The sequence below is a fragment of the Trachemys scripta genome, chromosome 6 (genome assembly GCF_013100865.1).
Source record: "Trachemys scripta elegans isolate TJP31775 chromosome 6, CAS_Tse_1.0, whole genome shotgun sequence".
Lineage (NCBI taxonomy): Eukaryota > Metazoa > Chordata > Testudines > Emydidae > Trachemys > Trachemys scripta.
In genome coordinates, this window is record NC_048303.1 from 12,713,526 (window position 1) to 12,734,050 (window position 20,525).

The 20,525-nt window shown below is 46.3% G+C and overlaps 1 protein-coding gene across 3 annotated transcripts in view; it reads right to left on the reverse strand.

The window, feature by feature from the left end:
* The window catches only part of SMAD7 (SMAD family member 7), a 40,460-nt gene extending 33,423 nt beyond the window's left edge, over positions 1-7,037 (reverse strand). For 2 of the 3 annotated variants that reach the window (XM_034774144.1, XM_034774142.1), the window contains exons 1-2: positions 4,976-6,493; positions 3,549-3,602 (exon numbers count right to left, since the gene is read on the reverse strand). In XM_034774144.1, the coding sequence (XP_034630035.1) occupies positions 3,549-3,602; positions 4,976-5,474 (553 nt within the window). In that variant the 5' untranslated portion in view covers positions 5,475-6,493. Of the gene's footprint in view, positions 1-3,548; positions 3,603-4,975; positions 6,494-6,941 lie in introns of those variants that run through there. The other variant, XM_034774143.1, reaches the window with a different exon arrangement.
* Positions 7,038-20,525: the final 13,488 nt, after the last annotated feature.

Sequence of the window (20,525 nt, forward strand, 5' to 3'; positions counted from 1 at the left end):
CAGCCTTTGGGGGGGGGGGGGAAAGGAAATAAGAGAAAAGGGATAAGACCTTTTAATACACACTGTTAAATCGCGGGACCAGCCACCTTCACAAACTCAAAGACTAGAACTATTATAAATTAGCTGTGAGCCAGGAGAGCATTCCGAGTAGTAACATGCACGCGGGGCCACCAGTATCCAAGCCCAGGTGATGGAAAGAGTCATGGTTACCCAGCTCATGGATGCAAACCATGGACATGCGTTTCACTCTGCTAAAGCTCATCAGCATGGAACAGCAACCGGGGTTTTTTAGATAAACAGTATGTCAGCCTCTCTACTTTAGAGTTCATTGTACTGAACCCCCATCACATTGCCTCTAAAATTCTGCATATCAGACCAGTCAAGGACATCTCCGACAACCTCCCATCCCCAGTGAGCATTTTCATTTGGGGTCTGAATTTGCAGTCCTAACGCAGATAACACTGCCACTGAAGCTAATGGGAAAGAATGAAGGACTGCAGATTCAGGTTCTTAATAAGAGAATTAGTGAAAATCATTTAAGTCACAGCAAATCTGCCCATCATCTTGGAGTCTGTTCCCAGATTTGTTAGAGACATGCGGTGTGGCCTTAGCCAAGTCACCTAACGTTCCTGACTCTTAGCTGTCCCATCTGTACAGTTATTGTATTAATAAGCTAACTTACAGGGGGGGCTGGAGGCTTCACACTTATAAAAGCTTTTAGATACTTGCATGAGTGGTGCTAGGTAAAGGCCTGATCCTGCAACCCCTCCTCATGCATTAGTCCCCCTCACTTGCGTTGGAATTGTGTGTTTCTGTGAAGGACTGCAGGACCTAACCAGAAGTGCGTAAGTATTATTATTGGTACTACCATGCTTCATACCAATGTGAGATGTCCAGGTTACTGTTAGGTACACTTCTCCTTAGCAGTAGCTACAGACAGTTCTTCTAGACTGTCAAGGTGTAAATGGAAAGATCTTTGCTAACTGTTTTAACTGTGCTAGTAAAATGGCTTTGCCATGCCTGGACAGTCTACATTCTCTTCCTGTTTTCCCAAAGGTGGAACGCTGGTGAATAGTGAGGACAGGACTCCTTCTTGCTTAAAATGGTTCAGATTTGAACACCTTTCCCTTGTAAGCTAATATTCCTCTCTCTCACTTAACCAACCTAAGGCAAATAATATTTGACACAATGCTTGGAAATATATGAATTTGGGTCACCTAGGATCCCAGCAAGGTTCTGTCAGCCACAGGAGATAGCAATGATAGAGAACTTAATGTCTGTGTATCTCATTCTCTCCACAACAGCTTTGATGAAAGAGGAAGCAAAAGAAAAAAAAAGAAGAAGCCAGCAGTTGTAACAACCACCTGCAATGACAGACTTATAGACTTCTGTTTGTCTCTGTCATTGTTCCATTATTCAGAGTTCAACTGCCAAACGGATTTTTTTTTTTAATTAAACTTTTTGGTGAGTAACCAGTTGTTTTTGAGTTTCCGATTGGCAGCATTAATCACTTCCTATTGGCTGATACGAAGAACTTTTCCTTTCGAAATGGCACATTCATGTTCTGCGGCTTTTCTGTTTACACACATTTTGCTACCTTATGTCAACACTTGCTAATGAATAAATATATCACTCCACTAACTGAAAATGAGGTCCTGGCAAAGGTAGATTGGATGTTTAAACCCTGCTAATAGATTTATCCTAACATCTTTCCAGGAAACTGAAGGCAATCATTAACCCTTCTTTCCTATAGCTTTATGTTGGCTGTTATCCTCCTGAACACTTTACAAATTAGTTTATGCCCTATGCAAAAAGTCATTATTAGGGGGAAATTACATATGCAAATCTAAGCACGTGAAGTTTCTATGGAACCATTCTGTTATCCATTCGAGAATTTGTCTAAATGATAACTCTCTTTCTCTAATAACAAAATTCTTTACTACTCAGTAGACTCTTTGCCTGTGTAAAGAAACAATCCTTTAAAATCAAAGCAACTAGTAAATGTAAGTAGCACTCGTAAGGGAAGTAGGATATAATAACACGGATATCTCCTCATTAATTAGTGAACATTTGTCTAGTGTTCTTTAATGCTCAGGCAAAATATTATATGCTTTGTGACCCATTCATTTATTAAGCAGCTGTGTCTGTTTCCACATGGAAAGAGAAAACTCCTTATATTAATCAGAGTTTACAGTGGAGAAAATCAACCTGGTTAAAAGGGTCCAGTACTGAAGACACTAAATACTTTCCTATGAGGGGCTAAGCACCTTAACTTCAATGGGAGTTGACATCACAAGAGACTCTCATCATCAGGATAGGGCCCAATGCTCATTTCCCAGGTTTCTAAAATATCCTCATAACTTACAGCACCCCCCCTTCCCCACTTTTAATAGCATTTACTGAAAGACACTTTAAAATGAAAAGAGAAACCTATCAGGCAAGCCCCTCGGGGTTTTAACATTTCTTGAACTTCAGAAACTAGCCAACTCCAACAAACTGAATAGCAATAATTTTAGAAAATCAGCTATTTTAGAAAAACAGCCCTGAAACGGGAACAAACCGAGGAACAAAGCTATTTTAAACTCCCTTTTTAAAAGTAAAGTACTAAGTTTACATATGGTGCTGCATGACTTTAGGACACAACCAGAAAGACAACTGTGTTATAATCAATACTTTAGATCCATTCATTCATCTTCAGAAAGATATGAAGGGGCTTGGTGGAGCTCTGCGCCTCCCTGATTTCATCCCCATTTCCGATTTTCACTAAACCTGTCTCCTTCCACAGTGCCAGTCCTATTTATCTAACACAGGGCGAGCTTGCTGCCAACCAGAAGTTTATGCAGACAACCGCAACAGAGCTTGGTGCCAGCCTCAAATGGGCTTCTGCCCTGGCACGATGCCATTCAATTACAAGCAACAGGCATGAAGAGCTATGTTAGAAACTTTTAGCTCCCCTCCATATTTTTTTAATTTGGTAATGCTTAATTACAGATGATTTTTTTTTGTAAACGGAAGATTTATACAACCACATTTGCCAACACTTACTTGTATCCTTATTCAACAAAAATTAATGTTCCTAGAATCCTTTGCTGTACCTTGTACCAATCTAAGTTCATTAGAATTCAAATACAGTGAGTTGACAAGTCATGCATTTTGCATTTACTACTTACAATTGTAAACTGAATTAGGAAGACTTTATACTTCTTGCAGATATTCATGAAGCAACGTTGGCAAAACCTACTGACTCACATTATTTTTATGTGCCTACCCATCCTGAGTTTTCAAGTTACTTGGTACAAGTACATCTAGAAAAGGCAACAATGTAAATGGACTACCTACTATAGTTCCTGGGTTTTAAAACTAGAGGTTTTCTTAGCCAAATCATATACTAAATCATTGGGGTGGCAAAGGGGCAAAAATCCCACAGAAACAGCCAAAAAGTGAAATGCGTAAGAAGTATAACAAAGGAAGGAGACATCCCCCCTCAGAAAGGCATGTTTTCCCTTTTTATCTGAAGACAGTAGCCTACTTTTTAAAGGTCTACTTACCAGTTGGTTTGAGAAAATCCATTGGATATCTGGAGTAGGGTGGAGGGGGAGACTCTGGAATTAGAAAAGCACAGAGAAAATAAAGGCAGAGCCATGAGAAAAAAAGATAGGAACTTATGATAACAGTGGCATTCTTTTAGCAAAACTGTTTGTCTTAGCTCTGGGGGATTGGAGGCAGGGCAGCTAGGCGGTGATTGCCTTGATATTTAGCTGTCAGATAAACAAAAGGGGCCGCCTGGCGCCAGTCTCCTTGCTATCTGCTACTCTGGCTGTCTGATCAGGGCCTCCTTGGCTCGGCTAAAACACTCCAGCACTGGAAATCACCAACTGATCCAGACTGCCAGATAATCCTTGCTAGCTGCACACACATTTAACATTTCACAGAAAAGGGAAAAAAGAAATGGCAAGAAAAAAAAAAAACCAAGTGCTGCCGTTTTTTACCTCTCTCCCCCTCCCACAACTCTACCCACTACTCAGAACTGGCTGATTTCGATTCTACACCAACTAAGCAAAGTTTACAAGTAATTGCAATGTTTAAACACGGGCGGGGGGTGGAATGCAAGTCAGGGATCGCTCTTTTAGGCCATCGGGGAGGTAGCATGGGAGTTAAACGTGCCAAAACAACAACAACAACAACAACCCATTTCCATTAACAAAAGAAAATGGCATTTGAAAACTTTCCTTCTTTTTCTTTTTTGCCACTGGCGGATCAAACGCTGTGAAACTTTTCTGGGTCTTATTTGGAAAGCGAAGTCTGCTGACTGCAGGAGAGGGAAGCATGCTTGCATCGGACAAACTGGAACCCATAAATTATGCGTTCTCTTGTTAAGGGGTGGTGGAGGATTTGTGAACCACTAACTTCCAATGTTGGGTTGCTTTGTAAATCCCAGACTGGCTGGGAATTCTGTTAAACATTAGATCAAGGGATTCATTTTCTACAGCAAAGCAGACCTAGATTATGACTGTTCCCTGGGACCTCTGCAAAACATCAGCCCGACATAAGGCAAAATTATCTTCTGAATATCATTTGACGGGTTCAAGGCACCTACACATTTCCCTTTTTGTACACAGCCTTCTCCACAAATACAGTAGTGAACCACATCCTTGTTTTACTGCAGGTATGAATTCACACACGGCGTTGACAAAGAGAAAACCCGCCGTGCCAGAAGAGAGGCAGGCAAAAACTGCAACCCTAACTCAGACAACACTTCCATAGGATTACGTGGGAATGTTGCCGGAGTAAAAGTGGGAAGCCTCGGCCATTATGTGTGTCACAAACACAGACAATATCCTAGATCATCTGACCATCCTAAGAACCAATTTTGTACTATCCCTGCCCGGTTTTCTGTTCATACAACAGTCCCCCCCGTTCGCCACCCCTACCCCCCCCCCCCCAGCTCTGAGTTTGTGTGTGCCTTCAGCCATACCTAGTTCACAGAGCCTGCTGAGGTGGTGGGGATTGCAGCAGACCAGCTCCGGGTGAGTTTTTCCATAAGATTCACAGCAACATAACCTCTTCACTTCCGAGCAATGCCTGAGATCTGGCCACCTGAATACTTTACACAGCAGCAAAGGGAGAGAGTACCAATGCTGACCCAGCTTGGAGTCCACCTTGCCGGGCAAGAGGAGGCAGGAGGTCCGCGCGCCCCCTTTGGACTCCACCGCTTGCAAGAGCACCTCCAGTTGTTTCTCCTTCAGCCTCTTCAGGACCGCGTGGGTCAGCGCTTTCAATTCCGCCTCCGAGCCGAGGTGAGCCTTGGTGATCTTCCCCGACTTGCCCATGCAGCAGCCCCGGCCGCCTCCAGCCCCATGCGCCCGGCTGTCCGCTGCTGTTTCACCGGGCTCACCTTCCTCCTCCTCCCCGCCGCCGGGCGCACGGCTCCTCCAGAGTCGCCGGACGAGCACCGATCGTTTGGTCCTGAACATGCGGGACGAGAAGAAGGTTTCCCGGCTAAAAAACGAGCATGTCGTCCGCAAATCATGAAGAATCCGGGATCCGAGTCCAGGCAGCAAACACAAGCAGCCTGAAATGATAGGGATGGAGTGGGGAGGAGGGTTGTTGGTGGTGGTTGTGGTGGTGGAAGAGCCAAAGCAATCTGTAACATATGCCAGTCTCTTAAAGGGTTGGGGGGGTTCCTCTGTCTCTCTTAAATCCTTCAAAAATCCACTGAAAATCTTATTTTCCACCTTTATATAGGAACTGGGAAAAAATATAAACTGAAAGACATGGGGGAGGATCAATGTTCAGTGTAACAGAAGAATTGCAGAAAACATGCCCCCCAAACAGAGAAGGGAATAACAGATCTTCTCGCGTTGCCGGTCTGTCAAAGCGATTGCAAAACCTTTAGATCACATTTGGTTTCAGACGAGGATGACTGTTTGAAATAAAAAAGAAAAAGAAATAATAAAGGTCTTCCCCACCCCCCAAAAATGTTTTGTTGCAAAACCAAGGCACAAGATTTAAAAAAAAACTATTTCCTTAGTAATAACATATCCACAGATTCCATCAAAAAAGGTTTTGGGGGGGATTGGGAAAAAAGGAATTTCTATAAGATAGGGTGGATTTTTTTAAAAAAAGAGCCAAAATAACGTAGCATGTTTTTAAAACCCTAAAATTTGGACGTTTGAATTAATAATCAAAATGTTTTAAAAAATAAAAATGCATCCAAGAGTGTTACATCCTTTAAAAAAAAAAAAGCCCAACTCGTCCTGTTCCTTTTTTTCCTTCTTCTTATCAAAGATTTTAATCCACAAAAAAAAAATCCTCAAGGCGGTTGCTAATATAGATCTATGTATTTTAAAAAAGTGGGGAGTCTGTCTTTCCTTCCAAAAGGCTTGATCCGCTCCCTCTCTGTCTGCCTGTCTTTCAGAAAGACCAGGAGGTAGGGACAGGTTTTGTGTTTTTTTTTAAATACAGTTGCCCCCACCTCTCCTCCCACCCAGCCCTTATAGTGACAGGGGATGATCCTATAATGACAGGAGCTGAAATGATCACCAGCCCCCCCAGTCTCTCCGCTGTCTCGCTCTCTCTCTAGTAAATGCTAATGCAGCCTTTAGCTCTTCGTCCTTCTCTTCTGGCTGCAGCTCCCCTCCTCCAAGGCAGCCTTTCCAGTCCTTGCATCGGCTACCAACACACACAGCACACACACACTCACAAAAAAAGCAGCTCCTTTCGCTTGGCTCGCCCGGTTTGCTTTGCTTTTTTTTTTTCCTCCTTCCCCTCCTTTTTTCCACTCCCTTCTTCCTTCACAGTGAGCTCAGTGGAGAAGATCCTGTTTCCCCCACGCACACCTTCTTTCTTCCCTTAAGCGAGAGAGGGGGAGTTCCTTGTCCTTTGGAGGGGGTGGCCTGCGAAGAGGAGGGGGGGGGTTTCCAAATGGAGGTGGCTATTACCTAGCAGTGCCCAGGGTCTCTCTGCCTCTGCGTCTGGGTGGCTGCTGCTGCCATCCGCCAGTTCTTCTCTTTAGCCAGCCAACAGCCTCCTCCTCGCTGCTTTGCCTCGGTGACGCGCAGTATCGCGGCCCAGCCCCGGCCCCCAATCACGTGGGCGTCTAGACACCCAGTCGCTTTAAAAAAAAAAAAAAGTGATTGTGTTGCGCAAACAACAGCTCGGGTTTCTAAAAGCTATTTTTTTTTTTTTCTGAAGTCTGGAGAGAGCGAGAGAGGAGGGGAGCGGGCAGGGGAAGTGTACAGAATTCACATCCCATTCAACCCATACCTCCATTCTCTTTTTTAAAAAATGATCAAGATGCAGTGCCCCAAGGAAGTGATTGCTCATGGAGATGGACTCTTTCTCAGTGAGATGCTGCTGTTAGGGGTAGTTGGGTAGCATTTTTTTTTTGGTTTGCATTCGCATTCAGAAAGAGTTTGCAGTCTCATTCTTGACATTTTTGTTTTTCTGCACGCTAGATTATTACTGTTATTTGTGGCTCCTTTTGGATTGAAGTTAGTGGCAGATTTGTTTTTAGTAGGGTGCAGGTGGAGCAGGGGGTTGGGCCCTTCGTAAAGAAAATGTATAATGAATACCTTGCATAAAAGATGCTTTTCAGATGGGTAATAAAAGGGGGTTTGGAAAATACCCAGAAAAAGTCAGAGCTAAACCCTGGAATCAGATTGTTCAGTGTCAACCCCTGTGACTGTCCAGAGGCCCTGTATCTGACTGCAGGATGGAGGCCTAAGACCAGGGGTGGGCAAACTTTTTGGCCCGAGGGCCACATCGGGGTCGTTCCGAAACTGTATGGAGGGCAGGTAGGGAAGGCTGTGCCTCTCCAAATAGCCTGACCCCGCCCCCTATCCGCCTCCTCCCACTTCCCGCCCCCTGACTGGCCCCCTCAGAACCACCGACCTATCCAACCCCCTCTGCTCCTTGTCCTCTGACTGCCCCCTCCCAGGACCCCCGTCCCTAACCGCCCCCCCCAGGATCCCACCCCCTATCCAATCCCCCTCCCGCTCCCTGTCCCCTGACTGCTCCAACCCCTATACACACCCCTGCCCCCTGACAGGCCCCCAGGACTCCCACACCCATCCAACCCCCCCCACTCCCCGCCCCCTTACCATGCCACTCTGAGCAGCAGGACTGGCAGCTGCGCCACCCAGCCGGAGCCAGCCATGCCGCCGCGCTGCCCAGCAGGAGCTCGCAGCCCTGCCACCCAGAGTGCTGGCCGCATGGCGAGCTGAGGCTGCGGGGGAGGAGGGACAGCAGAGGAGGAGCTGGGGGCTAGCCTCCCTGGCCGGGAGCTCAAGGGCCGGGCAGGACATCCGGCCTGCGGGTCATAGTTTGCCCACCTCTGCCTAAAACCATGGTTGTGTACAATAAATAACTAAATTGAAATATTAAAAAAAAATCTATGAAAGAAACCAACAGTTAAAGTTAATTTGTATAGCCAAAGACAGGTACAATGTAAAACACTTTGCACTTGCACAGCACTTGTCATCAGAGGTGGGTAAATGTTAGTTATTACCCCTTTCTTACAGGCGAGGCAAATGAGACCGATGTTAATAAAACATCTTAACAACACTTTGCACTATATGGTACCATGCTTCAAAGGACCTTACATTTTTACTAAATTAAGCCTTTGTGCACCCCTGTGAAGTCAGCATTATTACACCAGTTTTGCAGAGGGGTAAACTGGGATACAGCGGTTAAGTGACGTATATGTGCTCTGCTTTAATCCTGAGAACCACAATCCTGCACACACTGACACAGGTAAGTAGTCCTTTGGATTTAATGGGATTATTCATATGCATAAGTGTTGTCTGAGTCCAGACCGAGACCAACAAGTGAGTTGCTTAAGGTCATACGGTAAGTCAGTTACAGAGTTGGAGACAGAACCAAGTTTCCAAAATCACATGCTCTGAACACTAGCTGCTATAAACAAACCTAATTCCAAAGTAATTGCAGTGAAATAAACAAGACAAAACCCATAAAACACAGACAGCCCAAGAGTTATTATTCTAAAAAGTCCTAGAATGTACATACTGTAGATGCACTGCATTCCTGGAATTGACTTCTCCAGGTGCTTTGGGTGCACAAGGAATGCAAGATCAAATGTAGGCCCTATCCTGCAAATACACACGTCAGGCCTCAATGCATAAAAGTTGTTAGTGTTATTGGCAGGATCAAGGCCTATGGTAGTTAGAAGCCAGATTTTTAGGGCTGGCTTGCAAAATTCTAGAGAAAACATACCGTCCTGGGAATAAAATCTACTCACCTATCCTGTATCCATATGATTGGTGATAATAAAAGACAAATATTTTATTTGCCCATGTTTTATTTGCTAAGGGCATGTGGGTGGAGAATTTATCAAGACTGATTTAGGGCTTTATGGGGGGAGGTAATGGGAAGTTAGACATCAGAAATTTCACCCTGAACTCAGTTAGACTGTCTTTTTGTTCTGTGTTTGTACAGAGCCCAGCGGGTTCCATGACTAGAGCTCCCAGGTGCTACAGGGATATAAATAAATACATAAATATTACTACTACTACTATATTCCAGGTGTAAATGTAAGCTTGTTTAACAAGTTGGGCCACCACATTCTGCAATTTCTGAAAGATGCAGCCCCTTGGGGAGTGCATTGCAGTAATCTAACCTTAAAGTAACAAAGGATTAATGGCCTGGGCCAGGGCGACAGCCAGGGCGTCAGCTTTTCAGTTTGCTGCACGCTCTAGTACAGTGCAATCTTTTTTTTTTTTTTAATAGTCACTTTGGTGAAAAATTGAAAATAAATGACATTTCTTTATTTTAATATCTCTTTCACAAGCCTCAGAGGTGACCTTATTTTTTAAACCGTCTCCTCTTTTTATTATAGCAATGTATAGAATCTCAAAACCTTTTCACTGTGGAACATATGATAACCTGAAAAAGAGATACTTTGCCTCTTTTCTGCGATACTGAAAGACCAGATTAGATTAGACACACCTGTTACCACGTGCATTATACTTTTCTTTTATGTCAAAAGCTGCCCAAGCGATTATAAATGAGGTGGATTCAAATAATTTGTTCACAGTGAGTCAGGTGTATAATCTTCCCTTTGTAATCATCACATTTTCTATTGTGACTTATGTTTGCAATATTAGTTATTTTGATCCCGAGATTACTATATATACAAATCAGAGTGACAAGACTAGTAACCAGCAATATGCCATGCCAGGACAGTGTGGTCCAATGGACAGAGCACAAGACTGGAACTCAGGTGACTTGGGTACTTCTTCCAGCTCTGCTACTGATTCACTATGTGACCTAGGGCAAATCGCTTTGCCACTAGCTTCAGTAGGAAGCTCAACTTTTCTGCACCTCAGTTTCCCCGTCTGTGAAATGGGGATACAAATACTTGTCCTCCTTTGTAAAGTACCTTGAGCTCTGCAGGTGAAAAGTATTGTACTGTTTGGAACAAATTGACTATTTAATTATCCCTGTATAGCTTAATTAAATGTCACAAAGAAAAATTTTAAATCCATAACCTGTTAAAATTTGCAAATATTCTGTTTTTTAACTTAATTTTTTCACTATTTATCTTAAAAACAGAGTCTCACCCCCCCCCCCCATATTATACCTCTTCCAATCATTAGTTCTGTTTTATTTTTCTTGAAACCTAGATGTATGTGTCCTTATGGAAGTGGGCACGTGTCTAAAATGGAAGGAATAAAAAAAGTATGTGTTCTCTTTTTTTGGAATGGCTACTGTATGATATCTGATTTGTTAGGCCAAACCAGTTTATTTAAATCACACAAATAGGCCCATTAAAGCCACAGTATATATTAATATCAACTATGCCCAGGTTTTACTGTATTTGTTCATTGGCAAGTAGATGTGAACCAAGTATCTCCTCTTCTGGAAGACAGGTAATCAGGAAGCAAGAAAACACAAGTTGAAATACAGGGGAAATGACAAATGTCATTCAGATAATGGTAGTGGGGGTTGTCAGCCTGTCTGCTCAATTTACTCTTGGGAGTGGTCCCATCATGTGAAACTCAGCTGTGATGTAACTCCAGGGAATGAGATAAATTTATCCCATGAACTTTAAAGAGCCTATTTGTTTGATTTAAATAAACTGGGTTTGGCCTAACAAACAGACAAAAATTTCTCAACCATGTAATCTGTAGGTGAGTTTTAATCTGCTTTCCCAACTTGATTTTTTTTTTTTAACAAGAGGAAGAAAAAGTAATTTGAACATACAAATTAAATCCATCATCAAGAATAGGGACACATACATTTGATAATGCAAGTGAAATCAAATTCAAATAAAAACTGTATCCTTTTTCCCAGACACCATTCATATGGAGGTTTCTGGAGACCTTTCTGTTACTCAATTGTCTTTGAAAAGTTAAAGGTGAGTGATAAACTGGAATTAATTTGCATTGCAATTCAGCATTTGACAGACAGTTGGAGCCAGGGCACTATTAACCTAATTGCTTTTCTAACAGCACCAGGGTGTGAGACGCAGCAAAGACACACACACAAAAGATAAAATGAGGGCGTAAAACCTTTTCCTGACATCATTACCAGACATATACAGACAAAGATGATCCCTCTTCATGCACTTTCTGGGCTAGGATTGGATCCATAACAAATATGTGTTATTTTTTCTCTTTTGGGAATAGCTCTGGGTGATGATAATATTTACAAATAATTAACAATATGTAGGCAGGAACAAGTCTGTCTGAAGAGAGGAAGGCAAGAAGGAAAATGATGGAGATTTCATGTACTCTAGTGGCACTCCATGCAGATTAACAATAGTTAAGCTTGTGTCCCTTTCTTCTGTTATCATAGAATGTCAGGGTTGGAAGGGACCTCAGGAGAATCATCTAGTCCAACCCCCTGCTCAAAGCAGGACCAATCCCCAGTTAGATTTTTGCCCCAAATCTCTAAATGGCCCCCTCAAAAATTGAACTCACAACCCTGGGTTTAGTAGGATAAGGCTCAAACCACTGAGCTATCCCCAACCCCATAAACTTTTATTTTCAGGAGCTTGCAAGCAAGGTTCAGAGTGAACCTGGGTGGGCTAGAATGCCATTTTTGGCACTTTTCTGGTTACTCCTCAGTCTCTGGAGCTCTCATTTAAATAGCAAATAGACCTTATGGCTGCAAAGAAAACCTTCTAAGGCCTTGGCTACACTTGCGAGTTGCAGCGCTGTAAAGCCTCCCCCAGCGCTGTAACTCACTCCCCGTCCACACTGGCAAGGCATTTGCAGCGCTGTATCTCCGTGGTTGCAGCGCTGCATGTACTCCACCTCTCCGAGAGGAACAGCGAGTATTGCGCTGCCGCTGCAGCACTGCGGCACCAGTGTGGCCGCCCAATGCGCTGTGACTAGCCTCCAGAATTATTCGGCAGTATCCCACAATGCCTGTTCTAGCCACTCTGGTCATCAGTTCAAACTCTACTGCCCTGGCCTCAGGTAACCAACCATGTGACCCACCCTTTACATTCCCCGGGAATTTTAAAAATCCCCTTTCTGTTTGCTCAGCCCGGCATGGCGTGGAGTGCTATCAGCGAATCTTTCCAGGTGACCATGCCTCCACGCGCCAAGCGAGCCCCAGCATGGAGCAATGGCGAGTTGCTGGACCTCATCAGCATTTGGGGGGAGGAAGCTGTCCAGTCCCAGCTGCGCTCCAGCCGTAGGAATTACGATACCTTCGGGAAGGTTTCAAAGGACATGATGGAAAGGGGCCATGACCGGGACGCCCTGCAGTGCAGGATTAAAGTGAAGGAGCTGCGGAGTGCCTACCGCAAAGCCCGCAACGCAAACGGCCGCTTGGGTGCTCCCCCCACGACCTGCCGATTCTACAAAGAGCTGGATGCGATACTTGGGGTTAACCCCACCTCCACTCCGAGCACCACCATGGACACTTCAGAGCCGGTGGGAGGGGGAGGAGGAGGAGGAAAATGGGAGTGATGGTGGTGGGCCGGTTGGAGACACCCCGGAATCCCTAGAGGCATGCAGCCAGGAGCTCTTCTCAAGCCAGGAGGAAGAAGTGATGCGGCAATCTATTAAAGAGAACGAGAAAGCACAGGACTGGAGGGAGAAAGAAAGCAGGATCCGCCAGGAAAATGCAGCGCACCGGCGGCAAAGCACCGTGCACCGGCTGCAAAGCACTGATAGGCTCATAAGCATCCTGGAGCGCCAAGCAGACGCTATCCAGGAGCTGGTAGCCATGCAGAAAGAGGAGCAGTACCGCAAACACCAACCCCTTCTACAGCCCTTGTCCCAAAACTCTTTCCGTTGTGCCCCACGGTCACCTCCAACCCACTTCCCCAACTTCCGTGTTCTTCACGCCACCCGCTGCCTCCAACAACAGTATCTTCACCACCCAGCCCTGAAAACCACGACCCTTACCCTCTGCACTCAACCCCCATCACCATGCAGTATAGCTGTCCTGAAGTGCAGCACTCACTGCACAGCACACCAGACAGAACATACGCGAATCTGTGATTGTACTGTTCCCCACTCCACCCCCTTGTTTCTTTTCAATAAATAATTTTTTTTTCTTTTCAATAAATGGATTTTTTGGCTTTGAAAACATTCTTTATTATTGCATAAAGTAAAAGACTCCTTAGCCCAGGAAATAAACAGGCACTGCAAGTCTGCTTGTCTGCTTAGCAAACACTGATTCCTAAAGATTGGAACTACTGCACTTCACTCTCGTGCAGGGCACCAGATATCACTGCTGGTTTTCAGCCTCAAATTGCTCCCTCAAGGCATCCCTAATCCTTCCAGCCCCGCACTGGGCCCCTGTAATAGCCCTGCTCTCTGGCTGTGCAAATTCAGCCTCCAGGTGTTGAACCTCAGAGGTCCATGCCTGAGTGAAGCTTTCACCCTTCCCTTCACAAATATTATGGAGGGCACAGCACGCGAATATAACTGCGGGGATGCTGTTTTCGGCCAAGTCCAGCTTCCCATACAGAGATCGCCAGCAGGCCTTTAAACAGCCAAAGGCACACTCCACAGTCATTCGGCACCGGCTCAGCCTGTAGTTGAACCATTCCTTGCTGCTGTCAAGGCTCCCTGTGTAGGGTTTCATGGGCCATGGCATTAACGGGTAAGCAGGATCTCCAAGGATCACAATGGGCATTTCAACTTCCCCAACCGTGATCTTCCGCTCTGGGAAAAAAGTCCCGGCCTGCATCTTCCTGAACAGCCCTGTGTTCCGAAAGATGCGTGAGTCATGCACCTTTCCAGGCCAGCCTGTGTTAATGTCAATGAAACGCCCACGGTGATCCACAAGCGCCTGGAGAACCATAGAGAAATACCCCTTCTGATTAACGTACTCGGATCGTAGGTGGGGTGGTGCCAGAATAGGAGTGTGCGTCCCATCTATCCTCCACAGTTAGGGAAACCCATTTGTGCAAAGCCATCCACTATTTCCTGCACGTTGCCCAGAGTCACGGTTCTTCTGAGTGGGATGCAATTAATGGCCTTGCAAACTTGCATCAACATGATTCCAACAGTCGACTTTCCCACTCCAAACTGGTTTGCGACCGACCGGTAGCTGTCTGGAGTTGCCAGCTTCCAGATTGCAAAAGCCACCCGCTTCTCCACTGGCAGGGCAGCTCTCAATCTCATGTCTTTGCGCCGCAGGGTGGGGGCAAGCTCCTCACACAGTCCCATGAAGTGGCTTTTCTCATCTGAAAGTTCTGCAGCCACTGCTCATCATCCCAGACTTCCATGACGATGTGATCCCACCACTCGGTGCTTGTTTCCCGAGCCCAAAAGCGGCGTTCCATGGTGATGAGCATGTCTGTGAATGCCACAAGCAATTTCGTGTCGTACGCGTTACACGGCTCAATAGCATCGTCGGACTCCTCACTCTCACTGTCACTTTGGATCTTAAGGAATAGTTCGACAGCCAAACGTGACTGCTGGCAAGATAAGTTAGCATACGCCTCAGCAGTTCGGGCTCCATTTCCCGCAGACAGATCGCGCTGCACAGAAACCGTTGAAAGATGGCGCCAAAGGTGGACGGAAACAAAGGGATTTCTGGGATGCGAAGTGATGCATCTCGGGGCGTTGGGACAGGACCCAGAATGCCCCGCACCTACGTCCTCTTCCCACGGCGCCAGAATGGGAAGAGGTGCTCTGTGGGATAGCTGCCCATAATGCACCGCTCCCAATAGCGCTGCAATTGCCGCAAATGTGGCCACGACAATGTGCTGGGCAGCTGTCAGTGTGGACAGACTGCAGCACTTTCCCTACTCAGCTGCACAAAGTCAGGTTTAACTCACAGCGCTGTACATCTGCAAGTGTAGCCAAGGCCAAAATGTGACTTGATGGAAAGTTGTCTTCCTTAGTCTGCAAGAAAGACAAACAATAGGTATAAGAGAAGTGTGAACCTGCCCTCATTGGGTGTTAAATCTGTAGGCTAATATGAAAATTTGAATGTGGATGCTGGAAACTACTTGGGGGCTTTGCATTTTGACCTAAGGTACTTATTCAGTGTGATTGGACACCACAGAAATTAGAGATGGAAAAGGCCTATTAGGACACTTTATCCATCCACTCAGACTAATACAAACCTATCCCATACTGCACATTTGCCAGTATTTTGTCCAGTTTAGCTGCAACTGGCCCAAGTGACAGTTTCACTTGTAAGGCTATTCTACAACCTGCTATATCTCATCACTAGGGTAATTTTTTTCCTGATTGCTTCCTCCTGCTCCTCCCAGCCAGGGTAAATTTTCATTTCCTTAATTTAATCTCATTGCTTCTAATCTTACCCTAGAGCTCTTAGCCTCCAATCCGGCAAAGCATTTAAAGCATATGTTTAAAGTCAAACACAAGCCTAAGTTCTTTAGGGACCTTCTTCAGGTTTGTCTACACAGTTTTTGTACTGCTTTAACTATATCAGTTTAGAATCAGATAAATGGTTAAAGCAATTCAGTCTCCCAGTGTGGATGCAGGTAGACCAGTATAAAGGTGTTTATATCTATACAGCTATTCGCCTTAATGTCTTTAATTTAAATCTATGGGAGTTAGCCATACCAATATAAGTACCTTTACACTGGTATAGCTATGCACACAACTAGGGGGTTGTACTTAACCCAAAAACTGTGTGTAGACACGCCCTTAGTAAGCACAGCTAAGGGACAGAGAGGGCATGAGCTATGCACCAAGGGAAAGAGAAGGGGCTGGTGCAGCAGCGGCCTCCAGGGCAAAAGCAGAATGGGAGAGCCTGCCCAAAGCAGAATGAGGGGAGTTCCACCACCCTTTTGTTCCCAACTTTGATCCCTGCTTACAAAGTATGAGACAACCGTATTTGGTAGAGAGCCTGTCATGCAAAGTGTATTTCAAAACACTTAAAAAATTAAATAGCAAATGATAGCAGGGAGAGATAGCAATGAAGAGAGACAGAGAGTCAATGTGCTGATACCAGAGATGAGTGATAGATGAATAGATATTTGCAGTGTTGTAGCCATGTTGGTCCCAAGATATTAGTGACAAGGTGGGTGAAGTAACATCTTTTATTGGGCCAACTTCTGTTGATAAACCTGAAGAAAAGCTCTGTGTAAGCTTGAAAGATTCTCTCTTTCACCAACAGAAGTTGGTCCAATAAAAGATATTACCTCCGATAAATAGATAGTCGAAATTCTTCCCTCATGTAAATCAACTGGAATGCAACTTCAGAGAAGAATTTCGCTCCACACCCATTTTCAGATTAGATGGGTAGTCACACATGCACAGATACACAGGAGGACAGTTCCAGGTGACAGATGCTGCTCTTGTAGCAACAATGGCAAGAAGGGATAGAGAAAAGGCCAGGTCTAGATGAGTGGAGAAGGTTGGGAAAGGTGCAAAGAAAGACAGAGAGAGAGAGAAAAACAAGTTACTAGATGGATATTGATAGATTGGAGACGGTTCAGAGAAGAGCCACAAGAACAATTGGCTTGTGGTGCTAGACTCAAAGACAGGGCCGGCTCTAACTTTTTTGGCACCCCAGGCAAAAAAGAAGAGCGCCGCCCCCACGAGCGCTGCACTGCCGTACACCCCCCCGCGAGCGCCGCACAGCTGAACCTCCCCCCCAGCGCCGCCTGAAGCCACACCCCTCCGAGCACCACGCCGCCCGAAGCCCCCGCCCCCTCCGAGCGCCGTGCCAAGCCCCTGCCCCCCTCCAAGTGTCGTGCCGCACCAGCCCCCGCTCTCCCTCCGAGCACCGCGCCAAGCCCCTGCTCCCCCAGTGCTGCGCCAGCCCCTGCCCCCCTCCGAGCGCCGCGCTAGCCCCCACCCCCCCAGCGCCGCGCCAAGCCCCCGCCCTCCCGAGCACCGCGCCACCCGAAGCCCCGCCCTCCCGAGCGCTGCGGAAACAAAAAAAACCCCTCCAGTGCTGCCCCAACGAACCAATAAATAAATAAATAAATAAATAAATAAAATCCCGAGTGCCGCCCCACCCCAAGGTGCCGCCCCAAGCACATGCTTGGTCAGCTGGTGCCCGGAGCTGGCCTTGCTCAAGGAGCTCAGACAATCTGTTTAGCTTAACAAAGAGAAGGGTAAGGGTTGACTTGTTCACAATCTGTAAATCCCAACAAGAGGAACAGAAATTCGATAATGTGCTCTTTAGCCTATCGGACAGAACAATATTCAGTGGCTGGAAGTTGAAGCTTGACAAATTCAGAGCTGGTCGACACTTATGCCTGGGCTACACTACACAGTTAAGTCAACGTAAGCTGCCTTACGTCAACCTAGCTCTGGAAGAGTCTTCACTTAAATTTGGCTTCAGCAGATGTAAGTGCCTCTCTATGACGATTTAGTAACACCATCTCCCCGAGCGGCATAGAGTCACGGTCAATGTAATTAGGTTAACGCAGTGTCAGCGTAGACACTGCTTTACTTACATTGACTGTTACTGGCTTTCAGGAGCCATCCCACAAGTCCCCGTGCTGACAATACAATCGATACAAGGGCTCCTGGTGAGGACACGCTCCGCTGACACAAGAAGCCAAGTGTGCACATACACATGTGATTTCATACCTGTGGTGGTTATATGCCAACGTAAGTTAGGTCAACATAATTTTATAGTGTAGAAGACCTGGCCTTACAGCGCTGCAGCTGTACCGGTGCAGATGTGCTGCTCTAGCACTTAGTGAAGATATTATCTATGCTGATGGTAGAGCTTTGGCTGTTGGCGTAGATCGGGGTGGGCAAACTACGGCCCGCGGGACCGTCCTGCCTGGCCCCCAGCTCCTGGCCCGGGAGGCTCACCCCTGGCCCCTTCCCTGCTGTCCCCCCTCCCCTGCAGCCTCAGCTCGCTCGCTCCGCCTCCGGCACAATGCTCTGGGTGGTGGGGCTGTGAGCTCCTGGGGCAGCGCAGCTGCAGAACCCGGCCTGACCCGGTCTCTGTGCAGCGTGGTGGTGGTGGCAGCGTGGCCCGACTCCAGCCGGGCGGCGCGGCTGTTGCGCCACCAGCCACCGCCACTGGTGCTCCAGGTAGCGCGGTAAGGGGCAGGGAGCAGTGAGGTTGGATAGAGGGCAGGGGAGTTCGGGGTTGTGGTCAGGGGGCGGGGGTGTGGATAGGGGTCGGGGTGGTTGGGGGAAACGGGGTTGAATGGGGGCAGGGATCCTGGGGGGGGCAGTCAGGAAGGAGGAGGGGTTGGATGGGGCGGCAGGGGGAAGTCAGGGGCAGGGGTTCCGGGGCCAGGGATAAGGGATGGGGCAGAGGTCCTGGGGGCGGGGAGGGGCTGTCAGGAATGAGAGGAGGGGTTGGACGGGGTGGCGGGGATCCGGGGGCAGTCAGGGGACAGGGAGCGTGGGGGGGGTGGATAGGGCAGGGGTCCTGGGGGGGGCCGCCGGGGAAGGGGGGGGGTGGGTGGGGGCGGGGGCCCGGGGGTGGGGGGCAGATAGGGGGTGGGGGCCGGGCCACGACCCCCTCCCCTAGTCGGCCCGCCATACAATTTCTGAAACCCGATGCAGCCCTCAGGCCAAAAAGTTTGCCCGCCCCTGGCGTAGATACTCCACCTTCCCGAGAGGCGGTAGCTATCATCGACATAACACTGTCTACACCAGGAATTAGGTCGATATAACTACATCGCTCAAGAAAATCCACACCCTGAGCGATGTAGTTATACCATCATAAGTTGGTATTGCAGAACAAGCCTCAGCCCGGAAATAAAGTGCAAACTTTTAACAGAGGCTAATTCATCAGTGGAACAACTTGCATAGGGATGTGGTGGATTCTCCACCACTGGTAATTTTTAAATCAAGATTGTCTGTTTATCTAAAACATATACTGTAGTTTGAACAGGAATTAATTCAAGGAAGTCTTATGACTTCTGTTATATAGGAGCCGGAGGTCGGACGATGATCACAGTGGTTCCTTCTGGCCTCATCATCTCTGAATATCTATTATGTAGCCTGGGGCAAGACCATGGAGGATTTTAATAACAAGGAGGACATTTTTATAGTGATCCTGACCTGAATGAGGAGCCAGTGGAATTATCTCAGGATGGGGTGATATGATTATATTTCTTTGTACATTTGAATAGGAGGACTGAAGTAATCAAGGGATATTGTCTTTCTGTTTTCACACAAATCTCCCGATCTGGCTGTGTCACCACTGCACCTTCTCCCTGCCCATATTACTCACACAGCACTAACAAGCAATCTGTGCTGGCAGCCCTGTGGAGGCCATATTCAGCCCTCGAGGAAGCAAACACATCGCGCCTTGAATTTGGCCCATGGCGTCTAGGGAGCTGGAGATTAGGAAGGTCAAAGAAAAGGGATTTAAATTAATCAGGTTGAGAAACAATGACAGCGCAGAAGAGGATTTCAGCAGAGGTGGAATCGAGGGAGTGGTGCACAGAGACTATCTTGTGGGAGATGGTGATAGGTAGATTGGGAGACAGGAGCTGAGGGAGGAGAAAGAGTTTAAAGTCAAGTACAAAGAAGAGAATCAGAAAATGGAGGCAAATGGAAGATCTGATTCACAGAGTAAAAGAAAGAAAGTGTGATCCCCTTTGTTGGACCAACAAACATGTTATAATCTGTACAATTTCAGGTTCCTTTTGGGGGGATCCAACCCAGAGATGGCTACATTTCTGAATGTGCATGTATATAGTTTTTGAGGCTCTGTGGAATCCTCTAGGATGGAAGGTACTAATCAAATGTAAAGTATGTATTCTAAATGGAAAAGAATTATACACTGGTGGGGTTTTTTTGGTGCAATAATGGTGTCACATTATCTACTCTGCACACTTTATTGTTACATTCACTATATTTCAGACCTTAGACTCAATCCATAAATATATGTTTTCAAGCTGCTCTTGTTGTGAGAGCTTGCAACAAGAGAGATTTTTAAGTGAACAGAACATTTAAAAATTCTGTGGGCGTTTTTTAAGCTACACACGTTTGAAAAACATAGAGGGTTCCCATTTTCAGAATTGTATTTACAATTGTGTAACTCAAAACCATTTTAACAAAAATTATTACATTTGCCAAGTGCCTTTTCTACATTTTCTAACTAGTAGTAATATTTTGGAAAATTCTGGGCCA